At 45.1% G+C, this 19217-nt stretch overlaps 1 protein-coding gene across 2 annotated transcripts; it reads right to left on the minus strand.

Annotated features, from left to right (window-relative positions):
- Window positions 1-474: 474 nt before the first annotated feature.
- Azgp1 (alpha-2-glycoprotein 1, zinc-binding) lies at window positions 475-8803 on the minus strand. Of its 2 annotated transcripts, XM_013509496.1 has the most exons (5): window positions 8676-8803; window positions 5421-5541; window positions 4606-4754; window positions 1971-2246; window positions 475-1061 (listed from the first exon to the last, which is right to left on the minus strand). In XM_013509496.1, the coding sequence occupies exons 1-5, from the start codon at window positions 8743-8745 to the stop codon at window positions 607-609; spliced, it is 1071 nt and encodes a 356-aa protein (XP_013364950.1). In that variant the 5' UTR covers window positions 8746-8803; the 3' UTR covers window positions 475-606. The 2 variants fall into 2 exon arrangements, with proteins under 2 accessions (XP_013364950.1, XP_005413819.1); XM_005413762.2 differs by lacking the exon at window positions 5421-5541 and having other exon boundaries at window positions 4606-4866; window positions 8676-8800.
- Window positions 8804-19217: the final 10414 nt, after the last annotated feature.

A 19217-nucleotide genomic window follows, 5' to 3' on the forward strand; every position in this document is an offset into this window, starting at 1 on the left:
AGAGGCTTAAGGTCGGGTGTGAGAGTTATTCACCTGGCAGTGGGTGACTTAGGTGAAAAGCATTCTAAAATGGATTTGGGGGTGGTCAAGAACCTCAAAGTTTATTGCTGCTTCCTTGGCAGTGTGCTCCGGAGAAGGCTGTTGATCAAGCTCCGACTCTGTGTGTGTCCCAAAGCCAACATACACAGGTGAGATTGAGGAGACCGGGTGGAGGGTGGTATCTCATGGCAAAAGAGGGAGTTCTGAGGAAACTGAGGTACAGAAGATGCTTGGGTTTCCAGAGCGGCCATGGGTACATCTGTGGGCACCATAAATGGACATCTGAGCAATGCCCAGGGAATTAGGTGGCCCAAGTCATGTTTGACATACCCAAATTCAAGATGCCTAAGCTTGAAACATTGCTCTCAGGGGATACCAAGAACTTCAGATGCACCAAATGCTTGTGGGTAGGACAAATAATAAAACGAACACACATTTTACAGCGCTTCATAGTTTAGAAATACCTTTCTCTGCTGTGCTGGACAAGGGTATTAATCTGAGTGATAGTTTACAGATTAGATATTGGGGAGTTTTACAAAGTGAGGCGATTTGGCAGTGAGAGTGAGCTCAGGACCAGGTGTTCAAGTCTTCTGTCTCCAAATCCCCTTGGGTTTGCACTGCTTCCTTAGGCTCTTGCTGGTGAAATTGACGATGATTTCTAGAGTTCAGTTCTTTCATATCAGGCAGAAAGGGTGACTGCTGAGGCTGACTTTCCAAACTGCCTTTAGCCCTAGTTTTCTGCTTCTCCTCCCATGGCACCGTAAGGGACTGGGCCAACCCACTGTGCTCCACAAGGCAGAAGTGGGGCCCTCTGTCCTGAAGGGGGACTTCCGCCACCACCCACGACTGGTAAGTGCCATTCCCACTGGGAAGAACATCTACCCTTGACCCAGATTCCTGCTTCATGCCAGTCCGGATCCAGCGCAGACCAATTCCCTGTGGGTAGAAGTCGTAGGCCAGGCATTTGAGTGTCTTGTTTTTTCCTGGGACCAAGTAGCCAGTGACTGACACAGAGGGAGGGTCTGTGGAGGGATAAAGTGTGGACGTTGAAGACCTGAGGTGGACTTATCCCTGCCATGCCCCTCCCACCCTTGGCTTTCTAGAGGTCAGCCATCTGCAGACCACTAGAGTCTGCATTGGTTCCCTCAAGAAACCTTTGGGAAGCCTGGGGAAGGCTGAGGCTTCCTGCACGCTTTCCATGTTAGGTCATAGAATGCCTACTTTCCTGCCATGCCTCCCCTACCATGGCAGCAAACTGTGACTGCCCCTCCCCTCACTTCCCTATTTCCCCCCCAACCGCAGTGGGTTTTACAAGTCTCTCCTCCTTGAATATCAGCCCAGCTCCTGAATATCAGCTCTCCTCCGGGTCTACCTGTGTCTTGGTCCACCAAACTCTTCCCTGCTCATATTTTTTTCCCCCCTGCTCATCGCAGGTCTTATTTCTCTCTACTTCTCCTATCAAAGCCTCGGCTTGTGGCACTCAGCTCTCATGCTTGCCGGCCCATCCGGGACAGACATTTTGCATACTTTCCTTCTCTCCACAAGCAAGGCAAAAGGCGTCAGTGTAGAGAGAAACAACCCAACAACTGAATTCTGAAATATGGAATCTGAGTCCCAATTCTATCTCTCATGGACAGTGTGATCCTAACCTCTCTGAGCCCTAGCTTCCTCATCTATCAGTTGGGGATTATTTAGCAAAATCTGCCATGGAATCCCACCCAACCTGAAATTCTGATCAACTTTCTTTTTGGATCCCATATTATGTCCTCCCGGAGGGGTGGGGAATGCATCTTAGGAGGTGAGAGCCGGCCACTAAAGGATTCCACTAGTGGATGGGAGCAGCCTGAGCTGTCCTTCTGAGTTCGCAGCCTGAGATCACCTTGGCCTCCCTTAGCTCAGTCCCGGGAACAGACATAGGAAGCAGTGAGTACCTTGCCGGTCCAGGTGAGTCTTGCTGTAATTCAGGTACCTCCGCAGCATCCTGGGGCACTCCTCCTCCAGGTACGCCTTTGCCCGCTGCACGTAGACTTTTTCTGCCTCCCACTTCTGCTTGGTTTTCTTGGCTGCTGGATCCAAGGGGACCCAGGCGGGGATTTCTTTGTTGAATTCAATGAAGTCCTTCCCATCGTAGGCGTATCTCCAGAATGCGCCACTGCTTCTGTTATTCTGGATCTCACAACCAAACATTCCCTGAAAGGTGTGAGACCCTGAAGCCTCCCCCAACCCCACAAGGAGTTAGTCAACCTGGTGCCACCTCCAGCTGAGTAACTTTTATTCCTATACACTCTTTTTTTTTTTTTTTTATTCCTATACACTCTTATTCCTGTTGCAACCCAACAGGAAGAAAGATTTTGGAAAACTCATCACGTAATCCCTTCGTCTTGGCAAATAGGTTACTAGCTAGATATATAGCAGATGGAGAGAGGAAATTGTTTGGCTTGGCATTTCATGCCTGGCTGAGATGAGATACGTTCTTTAGATCCAGGGCACTTGAGAGAGACACAGACTATAGACAGATTTCTAATCTTTCTGCATCAGCTCATTTAATGAAGCTTATTTGTCTGAGTAGATGGAGGGGTCCTAGGAATTCGTTGCATCCACAGTGAAGTGTATTGATAAATTCAAAAGAAATTATTTATGGTTTCATATAATTGTGGGAATCTCTATATTTTTCTTAGTTCTAAATAGAGTTTATATCACCATTTCAGTAAAAATAATTTGATCACTTCCCCTACCCCCTGCCTCTCTCCAGGGTCTACTGTATAGTTTACACTGGACTTGAATTTATTATGTAGTCCAGGCTGGTTTTGAACTTGCAGTGATCCTTCTGCCCAAGTCTCCTAAATGCTGAGATGATAGGCATGTGCCACCACACTGGGCATCTGGTGGTTGGTATCTTTATCTCTGAAGCTCTGATGCCCTTGCCCATGAGGAACAAATCTCAGAAACTGATTTCCTTGGGGCAGGCAAATTTCATTATAAAGTAGGTGTTTACTTGGTCCTGGAAGTGCTGTTGGCACAGGCTCTGGTAGCTTTCAATTGATCTGCTCACAAATCCCAGATCTCTCCCCACCCAACCTGGCCTGTTGCATGAAATTTGAGCTTTATCACTCTGCGCTTCGCTTTTCTCATGACACGGTAGTAGTACTATTTTAGGAGGATATTGTGGGCAATTAAATGTATTAATACCTATACCTGGCATATAGTAAAAGGTCAATAAATGTTAGTTGCTGTACTGTTATTTTATCTCTTCATCTTTTTCACTGGTTGTCACTAATTTAAACTTTGTTCTTATGGTACTGAGGATTGAACCCAGGGCATTTGCACTGAGTTATGTTTTTAGGTCTTCTTTATTTCCTATTTTGAGACAGGGTCTTGCTAGGTCACTAACTTGCCCAGGTTGGGCTTGAACTTGTGATCCTTCTGCCTCAGCCTCCCACAGTGCTGGGATTCCAGGTGCACGCCATCACACCTGGCTCGCTTCAGTGTTTCTATTTCAGTCAGTCAAAGTTTCTACCAGTGTCCTCCCTGCTCCTATTTCTGACACCTGTCCCAGGCCATTTTCCCTATTCAGCATACTTCAGATTTCTATATAACTTTTACCTCCTTTTGAAAGCTTTCAGATTCTGTATAACTTCTTGCCCATTTTTGAACTCAGAAATCTACATTTGGACTCTTCCCCTACAATAATTTAACATCAAAAGTTCACCACGCCTGAGACTGACTGCCCTGGTAGGGGGGAGTAGGTATTGTGTTTCAGGGGAAACAGAACTTGTATCTTTCTGATTCTGCCACCTTCTCTGTCACCCCAAGTACAGATGATGCCCTTTGTGTCTGCTCCTTGCGGGACAGAAAAAGCTTTATGATTCCGTGTAATTCTAGCAGTTTGTGGTTTGGAATCTAGCTCTGATGGAGCTCCCACTATGGGTCATGCTTTGTGCTGGACACTTTCTTTCTACTTATTCAACATATTTCAGTTGAGCCAATATTACCAGCTGCATCCTGTCCTATGTCAAAGGGCTGCTGGTGAGAGCAAGACAGACTGTTACATCCTTTATGGAATCTCTGTGCACAAGTTCTACACAGTCTTTTAGAGGTAAGTCTCACTGCTCCGACTTTTGCACTTTCTGACCATATAATTAAGAAACTTGCTCCTCATCAAATAGGCAATGACTGGTGGAGCCACCAAGTGACCTCGGCTGTGACTAAGTCCAAGGTTAGGTCGCTCTCCACCCAGTGGGGAATGTTGATGCCTTTTGAAGTGGGATGAATCTCAGATGGCTGGGGTGTGAAGGCAAAAAGTCAGAGGTGGCAGGAGTAGGAAGTGACTCTGATATCACTTTCCATGTGAGCTGAGGTCTGGGGTGAGGCTGGGGGAGGCCATGGGAAGGAGGAAGCGTATGTGCTGTAGTGTGGGGAATGCAGATGTATTTGTGCATTTCTACTTATGCCTCCTGTTCCTCCTTTAGAGGAGGGGATATTTCCATCCTTCTGAGCCTTTCCCACTCATACACGTGGGGCTCTCTCTTGTACTAAGATCCCCCCAGTGGTTTGCAGTCCACTGACCTTCTCTGTCCTTGTAATAGTCCATGATGTCTTTCAGGGTCACCAGGAAGATTTCCTCCCTGGCCTTCTGAAGTTGGCTCTCCTTCTCCCAGTCTTCCATTCCTTTTATCTGTCTCCATGGCCCTAGGGGCTCTGCTTTTCTGCTGTCACTGTTGTAGTGGAAGAAGGCCTGGTCATTGAGGAAGGCAGTGGCTTGAAATTTGGGGAAGAGTCTACTGGGCTTGGACAGCCCCATGTAGAGAAAGGTCAGAGAGTAAGGACCTGCAAAACAGAGGAAGACTCTGAGGGCTGAGGTACCTGCATAAGGGAGCCACTGGTGGGCTGCAGAGGGACATGAGGGAACATCTGGCCATGGCTCTCTTCCTCTCCAGCTCTGTCTACCCAGTTGTCAAGCTCACACTAGGCTCTATGTGTGAGTGAGCTCTGTGTTTATTCTGGGATGACTTTTCAGAGATCCTTCTATGCCTTCAGCACACTGTGTCCTCTGACTGGCACATAAGATATGTCTCAGTGTCCTTATAAATGTGTGGGGCCATATGACTGAGTTCTGGCAAAAGGGAACGAGAGTAGATGCAGAGTGATGTCTTTCTTCTGGCCCAAGGCCCTGGGCTGGCTTACCCTCTGTATTTCCTCCTTTTGGACATGCTGAGGTCTGGATAAGTACCTCCCAAGGCCCATGCATTAAAGGCTTGGTTGCCGGCCTGTGACCCTGTTGGGAGGTGCAGGTGGTGGAACATTTAGGAAGTGGGACCTAGAGGGAGGAATTTATGTCATGGGGGATGTGTCCTTGAAGGGAGTTTGGAGACCATTGGCACCTTCCTTGTTTTCTTTTCGTCCTGGCTGCCACGAGATGAGTAACTTCTCTGCCGTTGCTCCTCACCATGTTGTGCTGCTTCATTACAGGTCCCAAGGTAACTGAGGCCAAATGACTATGGACTGAAACCAGGAGCCAAAATAAACACAGTGACGGGAAGCTACCACAAACAATGATAATGGAGGCCAAAGGGTGAACTAGAAGAGTCTCAAATGCAAACAGTCTGAATCCCTGGGTCATCTTATGAAGGAGATAAAAGTTGCTCCATTGCACTGACCATGATATCAGTGAGAAATCAAAATTTGTTGGATAAGTCACTAAAAAATTTATTTTTTCATTGAAGCCTAGCCTAGTTTAACCTGACCGATACATATCATTAGACAGGGTGGGAAGGAGCATTTACTAGAAAATTTAAAAAAGGATCCAGGTATATATCAGCACAGAATAATACTAGGATGGATCTTAGAATTCCTGGAGCTGTACTTGGCATTTTGGAACAAAGCAAGGACTGGAAGAGTGGAATAGTTCTGTACTTAATTCTGTAATTTGTCCACAGTATAACTCACATGGGTATTAATAATGTTACGGGTCATTTGGGAAATTCCTAGTTCAAGTAATTATTCTTGTAATTAGTTTCTAAATGTGATTAAAATTTAAGTTAGTTGTTGGAGGAGAACCTCAGTAGAGACACCAGAAAGGAATAGCAATCAGGCACGTGCCACACCCACCAGGGAAAGCTACCAGCATCGGCTGAAGGCTCCAGAGCGCAGCTATTTGGGTGGTGACCAGCAAAACTAGGGAACAGCGGCCCAAGACCTTGGGGACTGGCCCCTCACAGCAGTGTGCACAGAATGGCAGACACGAAATTGTAGGACTTAAGTTCTACTCTGTTGGGTTTGGTCTTCCTTTGGGTCAATTACTCCTTTATGCTTTCCTCTTCCACCATTATATATAATTTTTTTTTTTTTTGGTACCGGGGATCGAACTCAGGACCTTGCTCTTGGCATAAGGCAGGCACTTATGCCACTGAGCTATATCCCTGGCCCTAATAGGATTCTTTTTTTTTTTTTCCTTTTTTGTACCGGGAATCAAACTCACGACCTCGTGCTTGTGCCGCTGAGCTATATCCCCAACTCCACCATTATATATTGAGTAGATAATTTGTTTTGATTTCTAGGCTCACAACTCCAAGGAATTTGCCTTGACGCTTGGATGAAACTTTTGATTTTGGATTTTTGAATTAATGTTTTGACTTCGGATTGTTGAATGGCAAGCCCCCTTTTGTAAGTCTCTTTAGTTGCACTGTCACACCTATCTTGATGTCCTGAGTCATTTAAAAACATTTGTGGTAATTTCTGTCAAGTAAGAATATTATGGCGTGCAATAACAAATGCTGGCAGGCTATGGGGAAAAAGGAACCCTTTTCCACTGTTAGTGGGAATGTAGACTGTTGCAAATGGAAATCAATGTGGAAATTACTTCAAAAATTAAAACCAAAGGTCCCATTCAACCCAGTTGTTCCCTTTCTTGGTATCTTTCTGAAAGAAAGGCATCATCCACAGTGATATATGCACACCCATGTTTGTAGCAGTATAGTTTGTAGTAGCCAAATCTTGGAAACAGCTCAAATGCCCATCAACCAATGATCGGATAAAGAAGATGTGGGTTTTTTTTTTTAAATACAGTGGAGTACTATTCTGCCATAAAGAAGGAAAAGCTTGAGAAATTTCTAGCTAAATGGATGCAGCTTGAGACTACTCTTAAGTGAAATAAATTGGACACACATGTTCAAATTTCACATGATTTCTCCAGTGTAAGTAACTGAAAGTGTAAAATTTATTATACATATTGGGAAATGGGAAGAAAATGTTCAGGTGAGGAGGGAAAAAAGGGAGGAGGGAGGGGAAAAGGAAAGATGGGGCAAGAAAAAAAGGATAGAGGGAAAAATAGAAACAAAGCTTTTCTAAATAAGGAGGGGAAGAGGGTTGAAAGGAGGGGAGGGGAATGGGAAAAAAAAGAAGCAAGTACTTCATGTACAGGTACAAATTCCCTATGATGAATGTTATCATTATGTATATCTATAAGAATTTAAAAACTGTGATGTATCCTCATCCACCATATTCACTGGATCTAGTATTGTGAGACTTCTAGCTCTTGCACAAAGTCAAGACGACCATGAAAGGTAAACATTTTGAATTGACTCAAGATATCGAGGCAGCCACAACAGTGCAACTAAAGATACTCATGAAGGAAGACTTCCAGAGCTGCTTCGGAAAGCGGCAAGAATGATGGGATGAGTGTTTGAAGTGATGGGGAGGATTTGAGGGGCATTAATGGCATTAAATATGTCAACTACTGTACTGTTTAAAAATTTAAACACATACCATAGTTTTTATCAGAGCTGTATCTATCTATCATCTGTCTAATCTTTTTTTCTTTTTGTCCTTTTGAGACAGGGTCTCACTATGCAGTTCAGGCTGGCCGTGAGCTCACTTTGCAGCCCACGCTGGCCTTGAACTTGCACTGATTCTCCTGCCTCAGCCTCCCAGTGCTGCGATTACAGGCGTGCGCCACCAAACCTGGCTTAATCTGTCTGTCATCTATCCACCTGTTCTGATTCTCTGGAGAACCCCAACTAATACAGATTTTGGAGTAGAATATACTTAACATTCTAAATGTGACTAATTTTGACACAAGTAACAAATGTTCAAGCTGGCAGTTTAGAAGTCACTAGCTTCCATCTTTTCATCCTGAACATTAGCTTGCCATGACAGCCTCATTCCCCATCCTAGAACTGACTCTGGATCTCCTGAGCCTGCACTGTTTTCTCTTCTAGCTCCTCACCTGTGCTCACTGTCTGACTGTGGGGTGAGAGCCTGGGTTTCCTCCTAACATTCTCCTTCCCGGTAACCTGCCTTTGCATTTGCCCCCCTCCTCCCCAACGCAAATAGATGTGACCATCTATTGGAAGGATGGCAGGAATAAGAGCAGAAGAAGCTCTCTGTGTGGTTTCTGCTCCATCCTGCTGTCTGACCCCAGGCAGATCCCTGACCTTTCTGGGTCTTAGTTTTTTTTTTTTTTTATAGCTGGCTTTTAGGTTCAGATTCTTTGTTCTTATTTATGTGTTCAGAGGCTCCCTGAAGAAAGCATGAGCTGAACTAACTGAGGGCTGTGCACACACATTACTACGGGAAGCCGCATGAGCCCTTTGCCCTCCCTCTCTTCTCTCGTACCTCCCCTTGTTTTGCCCACTCACCAGCTCCTGGAGTCTCCCGGTAGATTGCAGGACCCAGAAGGAATGGCAGGGACAACAGTATAGGTACCATTGTTACCACTGGGCTCAGTGGGACGATCTGGACAGGAAGCCAGTCTTCCCCTGGTCCTTGGAGCCCTGCCCAGGGGAGGTGAACTCACCAACCAATGAGAGAGCGAGGATGGACTCCTCCCCAGTCAGTGAGGAAAAAGGTTACGTGCTCCAGGTTGACAGAATGTGATTACAGGGGATCTACAGACTGGGTCTTCAAACAGACCCAAGACAGCTGATCCTAAGCTCAGGACTCAGTGTATTCCTTCAGCAAAAGAATGCCAGTAGGCTCTAGGTGTGTGCGGCAAGTGACAGACACTGGGGATATGTGTTATCCTGACAGTTATTGCAGCATCCCCACCTTAGCGTCAAAAGGGGGTTTGCATATTGTCAGATCACACTTCACCCCTTTCCTCTGGTAAAGTTCTCAGCGTGTCCAGGGCTGGGGCTGCGTAGACCCCAGCTAGGGTGCGAATGTCACTGTTCCTACACTCATCCTGCTAGAACTGTGTTTGAAGAACATTCATCTCTCCTTTTCTCCATGCTGTACCTGCAGAATCCCAGCCTTCCATCATGGAAGCCAGATTTCTTCTTTTTCAGCCTCCTTTGCAGTAGAACAACTGTGTGTACATGACTTAGGCTCAGCAAGCCAATGCTTCTGCTCTGGAGCATCGAGTCAGGTGTTAGGGAAACACACAAGGAGCTGCAGTGGATGATCTTTCCTGAGGGCCTTGGTAGTGGCCACAATCTCCAGCTCCATAGCTATGGGGTCCAGTTCAGGGCACTGTCACTGGGCAATGCTTTGGCTTCTAGTGCCCCCTGCTGACCACTTTAGTGTGCTCATGGGACTAGTGATTTCAACTGTGCCTCTCCTAATTCTGAACTTCGGTTTTCCAGTCTCTGTGGACTCTGAACACGAGCCAATAAATACATTTATCTTTTCCTTAAAGTTAGAACTGAACTGTTCCCAGCGACAAGTGACCCTGGCTAGTACTGCAGTTGGCACAAGGATTATTCTCAGTCAACAACTGCTTAGGGAGATGGAGGGCTTGGAATCTGGGCTTGGTTATGGGTCTAGATTGGGGCTGAAGACGCTGCAAATATGAAGATCTAGAGGAATTCTTGAGGCCTGGTGTGTAGTGGTGGATAAAACTGCTCAGTGAATTCTCTCTTGTGCTTATTAAAGGCAACATTTCAGATCCTCAGGGGCTGATATAATAGGACAATGTGAATGAAATAAGGAATTCAAGGACCAAGGTCTGGGAAGTTGGAGTCTAAAAATGGTAGAAAGCTTAAAGAAAATGAATAAATTCAAAGCAAAAATTATTTGCATCAAATCAGGCAATTTCTATGTTAGTACAGAAGGAAACTTCTATATTTTACAGTTGCAAGAATGAAAAAAGACAATAAAACCTAATAATACCTAATCAATAAGATTTGATATGCTGGGCGTGGTGGTGCACACCTGTAATCCCAGCACTCAGGAGGCTGAGGCAGAAGGATCACTGCGAGTCTGCGACCAGCCTGGGCTACAAAGTGAGCTCAAGGGTGGCCTGAACTGCATAGCGAGACCCTGTCTCAAAAAAAAAAAAAAAAAAAAAAAGACTTAATAGCAAAAATAACAAAGACACATAATTACCAAAATCCAATAATAAAATGTGATTTAGAAAGTCTTACCAGTTTTATGCAGTTGTTAGTACTTACCAGATCTTTATCAGAGAAACAACTTAAGTCTGATAGAGCGTCAGGAAAGGCCTTGTGGAGTGTTATAGCTGTGCAGCATATTGGACAGGAACAGAATTTCCATTGGCAAATAGTGGGAAAATTTCATAAGAGCTGGCATTGCATCAGATTGCTTTTTCTGTCCCCGGTGCTTATCCCAGGGCTTGGAACAAAGAAGACAATCAATAAATGCACAAACAGATCAATGGATAAATGGGCAAAGACAAAAAAATGAGAACAGCAGCAGACATATTTGAGGGTCACTGAGACCATATTTATTCTTTTCTTTTTTTTTTTGGTACCAGGAATTGAACTCACAACCTTATGCTTGCCAGGCAGGCACTGTGCCACTGAGCTATATTCCCAGTCCCATTGAGACCATATTGATAGAAAAAGAATGTATGAAAGTGACTGCAGAAGTGGCCAGGCAGGAGAGAAAAATGTAAAAAGAAAATTAGAATCAGATTTTGGAGAACCCCAATGCAACCATCTCTACAAGGTTTAGCTGACCTCACTCCTAACGCCTTGCCAGTTGCCACTCCCATGGCCTCTCCCTTGGGATGGCTGTGCTCGCTGCCTGCAGCTTTCCTTGACTTATATTCCACATGCCTAAAATCTCCACCTTCCTGGGGTTTCCAGGGCGGCTTCAGCTTCATACCCATAGTGTCACATATTGCTCTTTCAGAGGCTTCTGGCAGGGACTTTCACACTGTCACACACTGCATGGACTTCCAGGGCTTCTTTTAAAACCTGGGTAGAAGCCTCCATGACCCTGTAACTCTTGAATTTTGCATGCCTGCAAAATCAGCATCACGTGGATAACATTAAAGTCTGGTGCCTGTGTGAGCTTTATCCAGGTCCCTTTGGACCATGTCTGCAAATGGCTTCTGAGTGCTTGGTTGGATGAACATAAAGAAACACTTTGATAGATGGCCCTGAGTAAGCAAGATGCCCAAGACCTCTTTTCTCAAATCAAAGGTGTTCAAAAGATTTCACATTTTTATGCACTTAGGCCTGAGATGGGTAGGAGCTTGCTGATTCCTGACATACCTTCAAGGCAGCTTTCTTTTTGTCCTGGTGCAAAGTACTTGGTTTCTTTTTAATAGCACTAATATCTTCAGCAACCACATCTTCTTTGATCTCAACTTTACATCTGCTTTGTTTCTGTCCAAACTGCAAGTTTTAAAAATCTTTCAGCTCCTTTTTTTTGCTTCTGATTCTCATTGTAGAATATCGTTTTGAGCCTTTAAACCTTCCTCTTTTCAATGGGTCATCTACCCTCTCATGTCCTCTCTCCTCAAGATTCCTTGGTCCTTGTCTTCCTCCATGTTGGTGAGTAGAATATAAGAAACACTGAGCTCTTAGTTCAGGTAGCTGAAGATCCCTTGGCAGCATCTGAGGACACTCCTCACCCAGGCAGGCCTCAGCTGGTTTCACTTAGGTGAAACCCATTTTGGCTTCAGCTTCAAAGCTTTTGGTTCCAAGGGGACTCAGGCTGGGCTTTGAATTCTATGAAGTCTTGTCCATTGGAGGTTTTCTTCCAAAGTACAACCCTGTGTTATTTGTGTTTGCACTCTAGAGCTCTCAACTCTACTATGCTAAGTCAGGTTTTTGTCGCTGTGGCAGAATATCTGAGAAAAACATTTTAAGGGAGGAGAGATTTATTTCGACTCATGGTTTCCATGTTGGCTGGTTCCAAGGCAGAAACATCATGGTAGAAGGGCAAAGTGGAAGACAGTGCTCACCTCATGGCAGTCAGAAGGGAGAGAGAGGGATAGGAAGAAGGAGAGCGAGAAAAGAAAGGAAGGGGCCCAGGACAGCATATAACCTTTAAAGCCATGTACCTCTCCAGTAATGTATTTCATGCAGTTAGGCCTTGCCTGCTAATAAGCCCATTGAGCTATGAGCTCATTGATGGATTTACCTGTTGATGAGATCACTGCCTTCATGACCCAATTGCTTCTTTAGGTCCCACCTCTGGACCTGCTGCACTGGGGATCATGCCTGCAATACATGAGTCTTTTGGGGATGTTTGATATTTAAACAGTCACATCAGCATCCCCAAGTCTATGACCCTTAATCCTCTCAGACTTCACTGATAGTTTGTTGGCCTAACCTTACTTCATGCTTCATTCATAGTATGAACTCCATCTCTGTTAAAAATGTTGACTTTAAGGCTTTTGTTGATAAAGAGGGGAAGAGGGTTGAAGGGAGGAGAGGGGAATGGGAAAAGGGGAAGAAGCAAGATCTATCATGTACAGGTACAAAGTCCCTATGATGAATATTATCATTATGTATATCTAAAATGTACCAATAAAATAAAAAGTAAAAAAACATATTTTTCAGGACAACACTGGGATTCATGCATGCTAGGGAAGCACTCCACCACTGAGCCATATCCTCAGCCTCTAAATTTTTATTTTGTTTAAAAATTTTTATCCTATAAACCAGAAAAGCATTTGCCACTTTGAATTACATAGAACATACTGATTTAATAATCACTGTTGGTTGGGCTGGGGATTTAGCTCAGGGGCACAGCACCTGCCTGGCAAGCACAAGGTAGTGAGTTTGATTCCTGGTACTGGAAAAAAACCAAAAAAACCAAACAAAAAAAAAATCACTGTCAGTTGAGCTGGCTGGTCATTTAGTCAGGGAACTGTCAACATCTTTATTTTTAGATCTTTTCCATTAAGGTTGATAAAATTCCCCAGAGGAAGCCCTTCCAATCTCCTGCCTGGAGCAGGGTCTGCAAGAAGGCCTGGTGTTTAGCATTCTGGGATTTTAGAGGAAGGAAGGCTGGTGAATGCTTTGAAATGGGAGCATTCTGAAATGGGGGTTGTGGGGGAAGAGAATCTAAGAAATTAGAGCTTCTTACACTTCCAGTCCTCCTTGTTTACCCTTCCCCTTTTTAGTGCCATTTCCAGAGAAAACCTATACTGTCACTTCTTATACTTTTGGGGATTTGAAAATAGAAATCAGTTTGTTTTTAATCTTCCCCATTTACGGTATGAGATCTAGGTGCTTCCTAGATGTTTTCTCAGTGCTGTTGTTTCTTCACCCCCCACTTTCTGACCTCTTTGGTTTAAGTCTCTAAAAACATTCCTTTGCTTTTATTTTACCAGGCAGGCACTTATGCCACTGAGCTATACCCCTGGCCCCTGCTTTTGTTTTAGTGGGACCGAGTAAAAGTAGATGCCATTTTTATTGGAACTCTCTAGGCACTTTCCACTTAAAAATTCAATATATCTTAATTATAATGAGTAGATTTTACTTTTTGTTGTTTTTAATACCTGACTTAGCTCTAGTATTAGGTCAATTCTTAGGTAAATGTATTTTAGGTAAATGTATTTATTAGGTAAAACGTATTTTATTAAAAGTAAAATACATTTAGGTAAATGTAGAATGTATTTTAGGTAAAATGTATTAGGTAAAATGTATTTTATTAAAAAAATCAGTTTAAACTGGGTGTGGTGGCACACACCTATAATTGCAGCCTTCTGGGAGGCTGAGGCAGGAAGATTGTAAGTTCAAGCTCTGCTTGGGCAACTTAGCAAGACCTTTTCTCAAAATAAAAAATAAAAAAGTACTGGTGATGTAGCGTAGTGCAAAGGCCTCATGTTTAATCCCCAGTACCACAAACCAACAAACTAACCAGCTAACTCACTCTATATATTTCTCAGTGTAAGCTTATTTGACTTTTAGAGATTGGAATGGCCTGAAGTTTTTGTTCAGGCCTTTTATGAACTAAATACACCACTATATTCATGATCTACTGGGCCTGAGCAACCCTGGCTGCCAGCTAGGAGCCTCAGAGTTGTCCGGTAGGATGAAAGGGCAACCACCAGCTGAAGACAGGAGCACAGTGCTTCTGCCTTGTGTTGTGCTCATGGGGCTTTTGTTGATCTACTCTAAAAACTGAATGGAACAAACTGTGTTGGGTCTTGCATCATCACATCAGGAAAAAATCCTTCCTGTTACCTATTTCATCAGGGGCTGTGGAGATGTTACTGGAACCATTTCCTGGCCGAGTTCTGCTTGGTCCCATGGGTTGGCCTCACTGAACTGAAGAAACTACACAAAAGAGAAGTTTCTGTCAGTAGTTTTGGGTTACCCCCCGGAGCCCTAACCCTTCCTGCTTCTCTAGAACCAAGGGAGAACTCTGAGCGGTGTACTAAGTGAGAGATGTGGAGGTCTTTTTCTGTTCCTTTTGAGAAAATTGCTTTTTGTTTATGCATACCTAGCAAGGTGAACTTGGACTTTGTGTGCATTAGTTATCCTCTGAGCATATCCCGGATTTCTTCAGGAATCCAGGGATGAACTGAGCATTGCGGTGGATGCCTGTAACTTTAGCACTCTGGGCGGTTAAGGAAGGGGGATTCCAACCTCAAGCCCAGCCTGGGCAAATTAGCAATTTAGCAAGACCCCACCTCAAAATAAGAAGTAAAAAAGGGCTGGGTTTGCAGCTCAGTGTGAAAGCCCTGGGTTCAATCCCCAGCCCCACCCCTAAATGGGAGGGATTCATGTGTTATTTCTACCCCAGCAACGGATATCACAAGTGCCATGGTACCTGTTACCCTACATGTGCCCCCCTTTGGATGTTGCCAGCACTGCCTTTTCAGTATGTTTTTTAGTGCTAGCCTGACATTTTATTTCAGGAGGGCGTGGCTGGGTTGACTTACCATGATGCCTGTAAAAGGCAGTGTGTATTTACATATCTTCACACTTCTTTCCCATCTCATCTTCATCCCACTAGCCAAGGATGTGGTTCCTATCCATGGACCCCCTCACTCAAAGCTCTGTCAGAAGGGCTCCAGAAGCAAAAAACCCACCACTTGCCCCCATTGCTCCCTGGGCTTTGGTACTTGATGAAACAACCTGAAGCTTTGTAGGACCACGGATAAAGACCTTGACGTAGAGACTTAGTGTGCTGCTCCTCCTCCCGTTTCTGAGAAGTGGTGCAGAGCCCAGGGCATTCATGTTGCTGCCGACCCTGCCACTCTGGGTGGCTGTAGATCCAGGGCAGCACTTACAGGTCCAACCCTCACTTCAGCGCACACAGAGGAGCAGAGTGGTGGCCACTCATAGCCTACAAATCTGGCCTTATCCTGTGTCCCATGTCCATGAGAGTCACCAGTCAATGTGTTGGAACCATTCTGATGCAATCCCGCTGCAGTCAATGGAAACAATCAATTTACAAATCCCTTTGGACAACAGGTTGACCTACTACAAAAGTGAGAGTAGGAGGGATTTGGGAGGATGCTGTTAGGAGAGACAGGCCACAGGCCTTGAGCTTCCTGCATGTTCTTGCTGGGCATGTCAAGAATGCAAGGCCCTCTCTGATATATACTGGGGCAGTTTCGCAGGGTAGTGTTTGCAGTGATGATACTGATCCTCTTTGGAGAAAGAACTGACTTGCTTATAGTTCACTATAAATACACACATTTCCCCAAGCTCAGTATTTCTTGGCTTCAGCTCAGGCCCACTGCCTCCACAGTGCCTCCTGACCTGTTCAGAGTTACCTTCTAGGATATAGGGGCCCGGGAAGCTTTCACCTAGAGACACTCATGCTGCTGACTGTGACATGATCCATAGTCATTTGCCTCTGATCCAGAGTTCTGTCTTTTGTCTGCATCCAAAAAACATCAACAGGCTAATTTATTGGTTTACAGTGAGGGTTAAATTCCAGATCCTGGGGAGCTCCTGGCCCAAGGGTTGGTCCCATATCCTCCTTTGCATTGGAGTTCCTTGCAGGCAGAAGAGTCTGTGCTGAACTAACCAAACCAACTGTGAGGGGGTCTAGGATTAGTGTTGGGTTGAGCAGCAATGACCGCTTACATGTAAAAGAGGACTGAAGTGAGAACTCCGGCCGCACTTCAAGGGGTATTGGTTTAAATAACCCTTAGTTATTGTGGGCTGATCAGGTCTGCAATCTCCCAAGTGAGTGGATGGCGAAGGCTTAAATAAATGAGACAATGGAAATGATTTCAGGGCTCCAGGAGGGACTAACTCTCTTACAGTTTTGATATTCTCTGAGCTTAGACGCAGACATCTCTGGGCAGCACATATTTATTTGGTTTTTAAACAAAGGAGGGGGATACTCAAGAAAACGCAGGAATCTGGGCAGGACTTTTCCAAGGAATACATTGTGTTAATTTAGGAGAACTATGTTATCTCCAGGAAGGCCTTCACAGCAGGAGTGAGATGCCTGCAGCTGCAGTCGCCTTTAAGTTCATTGGGGTTGGAGCCAGACGTCCTCAGCTGTGGCCTTATCTTGTCCTTTGAGGTATCACAGCTTCACAGGCCAATACAGGCCTCAGAGTGACCAGTGACTCGCAGAGGTTCACTTACTATGAATCCACTGCCCATCCCTAGACAAGGTCCCTAAACTTTGGACAACTCACAAGTAAACATGGAAAGCCAAATGGTTAATATTAAATCCTGCTCAGAGCCACATTGTAGTGGTCTCCAACAAGCGGGAATGGCCATTTGGATTTGGCTCTTGCTGGGCCTCCTGGAACTCTATCAATGATCCCGGCAAAAATTTAATCCCTGGGTGATGGGGCCAGAGTGCTAGAGAAATGATATAAAAATGGCCGCGAGGTGGCGCCAGATCACAGGCGGGACCCGGAGGCGTGGAAATCCCGGCGTCCCCGGCAGGTAGCGGGTGTCCAGCTCCCTGGCTGGCCTGGGCCGCTGCAGTTTCCTCGGGTCTGGGGGACATCAGAGCGGTGGGATCTCCGCAGGCGACTGTCGAGGCCTCCACGGGAGAGCGGAGGTCAGGGACCTGGTACTGTCATCATTTACTCATTCCAGTTTCATGCTTTAGTAACCTCGTCACCGGGCTGAATTTCCAAGTCCAGCGTTCTCTGCTGGGGCCTCCTGCGCCCACATGTGCTGTCTCTTCGGATCTGGATCCCGCTTGTGCACAGCCTGTCCGTCCACCTGAATCCGCTCAGTGGGTTAGAGAAAAAAAAACCTCATCACAGTTCCCATTCTTTCCCCGAGACCTAGATTTTGTTCCCTTTCTTTTAGTCTGAGCTGCGCACCAAGGCCAGCTAGGAAAGCGCTATCCTAGAAAAGCGCTACCCTCTCCCTAGCCTTCCGAGTCCCCTAGTTTCGAATTTTAAAATTTTTTATTATTATTATCATTTTAACTGAAAACCAGAAGTCACACCTGGAGTGATGGCAACCAGAGGACAGGACAGAAATTGGCCATGAAGGACAAAAACAAGACTCAGGTCAGCGAAAATTTTTGTTTTTTTTTCAGTAATGGGAATGGAACCTTCTCGCTGAGCTACACCTCCAGCCCTTTTAATTAATTAATTAAGTTAATTGATTTGTTTTGAGAGGGGGTCTCGCTAAGTTGCTAAATGCCCTAGGTCGGGCTCGAATCTGGGATCCTCCTGCCTCTGTTCCCAGAATGTTGGATTACACCACATTCGAGTATTTATGTTTTCTTTCAGATCCACAGAGTCAGGACTTCGAAAATGCAAGATTTTTTTTTTTTTTTTTTGAGACAGGGTCTCTCTATGCAGTTCAGGCTGGCCGTAAGCTCACTTTGTAGCCCAGGCTGGCCTCGAACTTGCAACGATCCTCCTGCCTCAGCCTCCCAAGTGCTGAGATTACAGGCGTGCGCCACCACACCCGGCAATCAAGATTAATAAACAACTCTGGCGTCCGTCTGTCTGGAACCTGCAGCCCTTTCCTTGCAAACACTGCACAAAAGTCTCATGTTTAGGGTCAATGGCAAGATGGTGGTTTAGGGCCTGAGAGAGACCCTGGGCTTCGCATGGCGCGGGTCGAAGGAGCAGCTCCTTAAGCTTGCACTTTGCTCCCTTGGATCCTTAAAGGGTCTCTGTGGGAGGGAGTCTTCCAAAGCCCCCGTGGAAACCTTTTAAACCAAATCTTTAACCTCAGAGAACTAGGTTGGAACCTGAGGGGAAGGTGTCTCCTACTGTCCTTCACTTCAATCTAGCATGAAATCGTTTTTCCTCCTTAGCCAACTCCCTTTCCCGCACTTTAGGGGCATGGTGTGAACCCTTTTCACTGAGTTACGTATATTCTTGGCCCGTTTTTTATTTTTTTCTTTGAGAGGATCTTGCTAAATCGCTAAATTGCCCAGGCTGGGTTCCAGTTTGCGATCTTCCTGCCTCAGCCTCCAAGAGTACTGGGATTACAGGAGTGTAATCCTAAACTAGAGAGGCGCCTGGCCTCTCTAGTTATTTCAGTGTATTAGGAAGAAAGAGTTTTGAAAGGGAAACTCCTGCTGTCCTGGCTTGAGTGCGGTCTCTGAGCTGAGCTATACATTTACTTCGATTGGTTTCTGGGTCTTAGACCTAACATCATCTTTTGCCGCAAGAGAGAGACTGTTCTCCGGAAGAGGACTTGCAGCCTGGATATCGTATAGACAGTAGGAGAGCCAGACAGGAAAACACTGCAGAGTATTCTAAAACCAAGTAAAAACTACTTGTCAGTCTTATTTAGATTATTTGTGACATTTCACCAAAGCCTGCATAGTTTCGTGATAGCAAAGTGATTCTTCTCTATACTGCGCTTTCATTGTCCCTGTTCCGAATTCCTGATGTTCTCATCTCTTTCACTCCTTTTCAGTCATTTTCCATAGATTTTTCCCTTCCCATTTTTTTGGGATCAATGCGATCCCTACTTACATCTCCCATCTCCTTCTTCTGATTACTTGAAACAGTAACTCTGAAGTAGGATTTTATCCAGTATAGTGAGTGTCAGGGTTAACATCTAGGTTTTTTAGAACAG

The sequence above is a fragment of the Chinchilla lanigera genome, unplaced genomic scaffold, assembly GCF_000276665.1.
Source record: "Chinchilla lanigera isolate Chin_1 unplaced genomic scaffold, ChiLan1.0 scaffold00172, whole genome shotgun sequence".
Lineage (NCBI taxonomy): Eukaryota > Metazoa > Chordata > Mammalia > Rodentia > Chinchillidae > Chinchilla > Chinchilla lanigera.